This window comes from Mesoplodon mirus (genome assembly GCF_964341445.2).
Source record: "Mesoplodon mirus genome assembly, chromosome: 4".
Taxonomy (NCBI): Eukaryota; Metazoa; Chordata; class Mammalia; order Artiodactyla; family Ziphiidae; genus Mesoplodon; species Mesoplodon mirus.
The window spans coordinates 176,156,322-176,162,321 of NC_138979.1; the positions used below are offsets into that span (position 1 = coordinate 176,156,322).

The following is a 6,000-nucleotide window of genomic DNA, read 5'->3' on the forward strand; positions in this document are numbered from 1 at the left end:
AAAGCCATGATTGAGAATAAGGATCTTCTTTGTATGACAGCCCTAGAAAGCAAAGCCACACAGCCCCACATCAGGATGTCAGAGGACAGGAGAGAGACAAGGGTGCAACAAAGCATCTGGTAGCTTGTCCGAACTTGGAGAGATACAAGTCCAAAGTGTGGGCCCCCGGGGCCTCCTCCTGATAAAAACTTAACTTGAAAAAAAGAAATCAACTCTCCCTAAAATTTTAAAGAGAACTATAATTTAGATATATAGCAACCTTGCCTCCCTCCTTTGTGAAAAGGCCAGCCCCCAACTTTCCATCATATTCCAAAGACTTCCTAAATTTAAAACTGAATCCAAAAAACCCTGAATGGAGAAACTATGTCTGATACAGATGATGGAGATGTTGATAATCTATCACAGGTTAATAAAAAAAGGTGTTAAACAGTAGCCTGAGGCCAAATTTGTATAAGAGTACATTAGGAACATATATTATACGTATATACCATAGACAATATCTGGGAAACACCAAAATATTAATTCTGCTACCTCGTCATGGTAAAATTATAGGCAATGTTTGTTTTGCTCATCTGTATGTTCCGACCTCCCTCCAACAAACGTGAATGTTTTTGTGTAATTTTTTACAGACTCAAAGGCCCCATGAAGAGTGTCATATGCTGCAGCCATGAAAGAATATCACTCAAGTTCATGAGTAAAAATCTTTTTTGCTCCAACTCTCTAGCACCAACACAAACTCATTCAACTAATCAGTATCTGCCCCTTTATCCTCAGCTTTTACATCTGCAAAATGGGAACATAACTCCTCTTCCAGCACACTAAGGAAAAAAATGATCATTCAAACGCTTTTGAGAAGCCTAAGAAACTCTCGCATTGGTCTGAGGCTATTTCCAACTTCTGAATAACTAATATATTATCCATAATTTTGCAGCTAGTACAAGGGGTTAGAAAGGAGTCTGAACAAAGCAAACAGTGCTGGATTTAACGCAGGCCTTGCCTAGGCACAAGCTCTCAGCCCCAGCCAGTCCTAAGTTCTCAGCTGAACTCAACAGCCATTGCATCAGTTCAGGTGTCCACTCTCACGTACACAGATGTACACCATCACACGCACGTGGGCACACACACAAACCCAGCTCTGGGCTGCACGCTAACAATAATGATGATTGACATTTGTTGGGCATTTCCTATACATGCATGATGCATAATCTTATTTAATCCTCCCCAAATCCATAAAATACCATCCCCCTTATTACAAATCAGGAGATTGAGGCTTAGAGAGTTTAAGTAACTTGCCCAAGATAAGAGCACTGTAAGTGGCAGAGGGAGGATTTGAACTTGTCTACCTGATGCTAGAGTCGAAGCTCTTGATTTTCCTATGAGACCGTGAAAAATGTGTCCAAAGTGAATCAGACACCTAGTTTTTCCCTTGACTACCAGTAGGTACCCAGAGACACTGCATTTACAGAGGAGCTATTCAGCGAGTTTTCCCAAGCATCTCCATCCACGCCACTCAATGCCTCACTTTCATTCAGGAATTCTCCTAGACCTGGGCCTCCCCTGAAAGCTGAGCCCACAGGGCTTTCCAGCTTCCAGGCACTGATGTCACTAGGAGGCCAGGGCCCAGAGACTACTACCGCAGCCTTCTTCAGTTGCCAGAGACAATGCCCAGGTGCAGTCACGTGACCCCCAGCCAGCCTCCATATGGCTCTGAAGTGTTAGGTAACACGCCTCTTATCTGAGCTCCAGCAACAGGTTAGCACACTGCTCTCTGCAATTTTCTCAGGTCCTACCAACTTGGAGAGAATTTATCAAAATAGGTGAACTGAACACAGCTGGGGTTACTAGCATGGGAGATACGGCAGAACAGCCTTATCACCCACCTGCTAACATGCCTCCACTTGGGAGAAGTGAAAACAGGCTTGGCTCAAGTAGTATTAGATGTGGGGCTAGGATATGGGTCCCAGAGTCCAGTTTTGCCCTAGATCTTGTTGGGAGAGAGCTAAGGCTAAGAAGTATGCGGTAATCTAGGAGACTAGGAATGTAGGAGAAAAGTAGACAGAAAAGGAAAAAAAAAAAGAACTCTTAGGGGGTGCCCAAATCCTTTCTGGATTAAGAAGGTGGATACATAACTACATAACCAACGCCAATACCTATTAAGTGGCAGGCACTGTGCTAATTACTAACATCATTTAATCCTCACAGCCATCTCTTAAGGAAGGTACTTTCCCTCCAGCTTTACAGGTGAGGAAACTGAGAGGTTGAGTGATGTGCCCAGCGTCACAAAGCATGCATGAGAGAGACCTAGGATTTGAACCCAAGCTGGCTATCTAGGCTTTCAACACTAGGGTTGAAATTCGTTGTTTTTTTCTTGAGGTAATTTTTTATGTGGGATCTTAGTTCCCCGACCAGGGATCGAATCCGCACCCCCTACATTAGAAGCACAGAGTCTTAACCACTGGACCACCCAGGAAGTCCCCTTGAGGTAACTTTTACATTTAGGGTGAAATGCATATATCTTAAGTTACACCTTGATGAGTTTTGAAAGATGAAATCTACTCCAATCAATAGATGGAACAGTTCTACCACCCTCAGAAGTTCACTCGTGCCCCCTTTCCAGTCAAGCCCTGCCCACTTTCAAGAGCAAACAATGCTCTGATTTCTGTCACCTGGAGCAGGATCATTGCGATCACTCAGTCAGTAAACTGCGCGCTGCCTGTGCCTCTCCCTCCTTGATTTCCTCCTTCTGGAAAGCCACCCGTCTTCCCCACTGTCCCCTCCTCGGTGTCCAACCCTGGCCAGAGGACCCAGAAGCACTGCTTGAGGCCTGAAGAGCTGCAAACATATCAGTTCCCACTTCCAGCACGATTACCTCGGTGAAGCACAGAGGAGAAAATAACGTTTAAAAGTGTCAAGGGAAAGGGAGAAGCCCTTCAAACTGAATTTAGCCGCGAGCCGAGTGTGAACAAGTGATGAGCTGGCATTTCTCAAAGGAATGGTCCAACAGGGTTTCCTGATTTACAGGCAAGTGGTAAACGCTTCAGGAATTCCAAAGGTCAGGGAAGAAAGAGAAACAGTCCCAGGGCTTTTGTTCTCCCCTCGCCTGGGTGTAAAAGCTGAATGAAAAGGCTGGGGGACACTGCTGCTTTTTTTTAATTAAACAGGACAGCTCTAAGTTTCACTAGTTGCTGTACCCATGGAATCCAGCAATTTTCGGGGTCTAACAGGATGAGGGGGGAAGAGGTGCCAGAACCTGAATATGCCACAAGACAACCCGAGGAAAACTCCCTCTCACCAATGTTCTCGGAGACGTGCTGCCAAAGTTGACAACAGATTTGTCTCTTTAGAATCTAATCAAACTCAAGACTGGTACCAGTGGTAGTGCCTTAAAAAAACAAACAAACAAAAAAAACATTAAGACTGAGATGTCTCTCCCAGAGCACGACATCAGGTAACTTCTTAAACCAAAGAAGCAATGTTCTCGGGAAATTTTTTAAAATAGATCTTTGTAGGTAGATGTATTTAAACCACTTTCTGAATATACCAAAGCTGACTGTTACTCCTCCCACGCGGGCCAAAAACGAAGCTGATTCTCATCAGCTAAGGGGTTCATGCTCCAGTATGACAACTTGCTTAGTTGCAGGTGAGTAGGTGAGCATAAGGGCCTGATCCACAGAGAACATCAGGATGTTTTATTTTGCTTCCAGTGCCTGTGAATCATACCGACACTCAGTGCCAATATGTTCCTTGCAGTTCGTGAGTTAAAAACAGAAAGCAGCGGCAGGAGCCAACACCTACATGTGGCAGGCTGTCAATCAGACAGGCTCTGCAGAATTCAGCAACAGGAAAGGATGTGGTCAGACCAACATGCTAGCAAGTGTAACTTCCACCAAGACCCTGTTTAAGCTTCAAGACAAACAGCACCACAGTATTCTGGCTCCCTGCGCCTCTCCCAACACAGTGACTTTCGATCCAGTTCCTGAGAAGGGACTTCACCAACTGTACTTGCTCTGGGGCAACCGAAAATGGAAGATGAAGGGGAGCTCAGAAACACAGGCGTCCTGACCTCGAATGAAACTTTATAGTCACTCACGGATGCTCTGGTCCCACCCGACATTTCCTGTAACCAGACACTCTCCGTTACAGTTCCTTGCCCCCAAAAAGAAAGGGTTTTTTTCGTGTCATTACTCAAACAACAATCAAGTCCCTGAGTTCGAAGTCAACTGCACTATCTACACCATGTGGATGACAGTCACTCAATTTCAAATTCCTTTCATCAAACAAGCTGCCAACCCACTGTTCTGGAGTTCTCCATACCCCACAAACGACGAAAAGACACGTTAATGCTGAGATAACCAGTGGCCCGACGTGCAAAGAACCCTCCACTGCAACTTCACATTCCATTTCTACAACCTTAAAGTTCGACTTGCTGAGGCATCATTCCCTCCTTCCTTCCTCCCCGAATATAACTTACATTTGCAACATGATTTGGTTCAAAAAGATGCCGTCCGCTAAATCCATGTACATTGTCAGGTTGTCCTGGTTGCCGCTTCCGAAGGGGCCAAAAGTTTTCACCTGCGGGGAGGGGACGCGGAGAGAAAGGCAGGAAAAGTCACCTCCACGCGCACAGTCTAAAGCTCTCCAAGCGGGCAGAGCCCCTGTGGGCAGGAGGGGGTCACCCAAGACCACCCACCCTTCAACAGCACCCTTCCCTTCTCCAGGGCCTCGCTCCCCTCCCCGCGCCAAGCAACAGACGCGAGACAGCAAAAAGAAAACTTCCTCGCCACTTTTCTCCGGCGTGTCAGAGGGGGAAAAAAAAATAAAAGGGACTTTTCAATAAATTTCTCACGTCTCAAATCCATTGGAAATCAGTGCGCCCAGCGCAGCCTGTACACGTTCTCACTGGGAACCCCCTAATCCCCACCGCCATCCACCCGCTGGTCTCAGGGGTTCAGAAACTACACGAGGATATTTTGGGGAATAGGTCCTTTTCTCGAATGGTCAAAGCCATGGGGGGCCAGGGTGAGCACCGGAAGAGTGTCGCTCCAGGGCCTCCGGCCCAACGCCCCGGTGGGAACAGGTGTACCCGCTCAGCCCCTAGCCGGGCCGAGAGCGCGGCGGGGTCCTGCACCGGGCGCGCCGGCTCCAGAGCTGGAAATACCCCCGGACTCCGGGACACTTGATGACCGGCCGGGGGCACCTGATGAATCCTCTGCGTCCAAGAGCTTTCCGGGGCCCCAGCCGGGTCGGGTCTGCTGCGACTGCAGGCGGGCGGGAGAGGAGCTAGTGCCCCAACAATGGGGCGAGGGGCCGGGCACACTCACCCAGGTCACCAGCGGGCTCTGCAGGAAGAGCTCCATGAGCTCCGAGACGGTCACGTCCATGCTGAGGCTGCGCCCGCCGGGTCCGCGCCCCGCGTCCCCGTCCCCCGCGCCGCGTCACAAAGCGGCTCTGGCAGCGAGCGGCGGGCGCGGGGCTGCGGCGGCTCGCGCCCGGGAGACAAAGGCGGGGCGCGAGCCCACGTTCCGCGGCTTCGGCGGCCCCGCGCCCCGCCCGGGACTGGGGGAAGGGGAGGGCCCGCCGCTCGGGGAGGAACAATGCGGACAGCGGCTCCGCCCCTCGGCGGCCCTGGGCGGTTGGCGCGCCGCCTCGCGGTGCCGGGGCCAGGCGCCCGGGCGCGGGCGCGGCTGCGCGGGTCGCCAGGAGGGGGCGGCGGCCCGCACGTGCGTAGGGGGAGGGGGCGACCCGGCTGCCGGCACCTGGGGCGGCCGCCGCGCGCCTACGCCGAGCGCAGCCTCCGCGCGCTTGGGGCCCCAGCACTTGGCTCCTCTCTGCGCGTGTGCGTCGGCCACAGGGCCCCAGCGCCAAGTGCGGCCCGGAGCGCTGGAGCGTGGGTCCCGGCCTGCGCTTCCCCCGGGAGGCGGGTGACCGGGGCGCCCTGCCCGCCGAAGTCGACCCGGGTACGCTGGGGGCCCAGCGAAACCCACCAGCCCGAGACTGGCG

General features: G+C 51.1%; 1 protein-coding gene across 3 annotated transcripts in view; it reads right to left on the bottom strand.

Moving 5' to 3' along the window:
• CCDC88C (coiled-coil domain containing 88C) overlaps positions 1 to 5,544 on the bottom strand; it is a 127,341-nt gene extending 121,797 nt beyond the window's left edge. For all 3 annotated transcript variants that reach the window (XR_014293892.1, XM_082618971.1, XM_082618972.1), the window contains exons 1-2: positions 5,322 to 5,544; positions 4,472 to 4,572 (exon numbers count right to left, since the gene is read on the bottom strand). Coding sequence is in view for 2 of the 3 variants with exons in the window: in XM_082618971.1 (XP_082475097.1) it covers positions 4,472 to 4,572; positions 5,322 to 5,381 (161 nt within the window). In the remaining variant the exon portion in view is untranslated. The remainder of the gene's footprint in view (positions 1 to 4,471; positions 4,573 to 5,321) is intronic.
• Between the last annotated feature and the right edge of the window lie 456 nt (positions 5,545 to 6,000).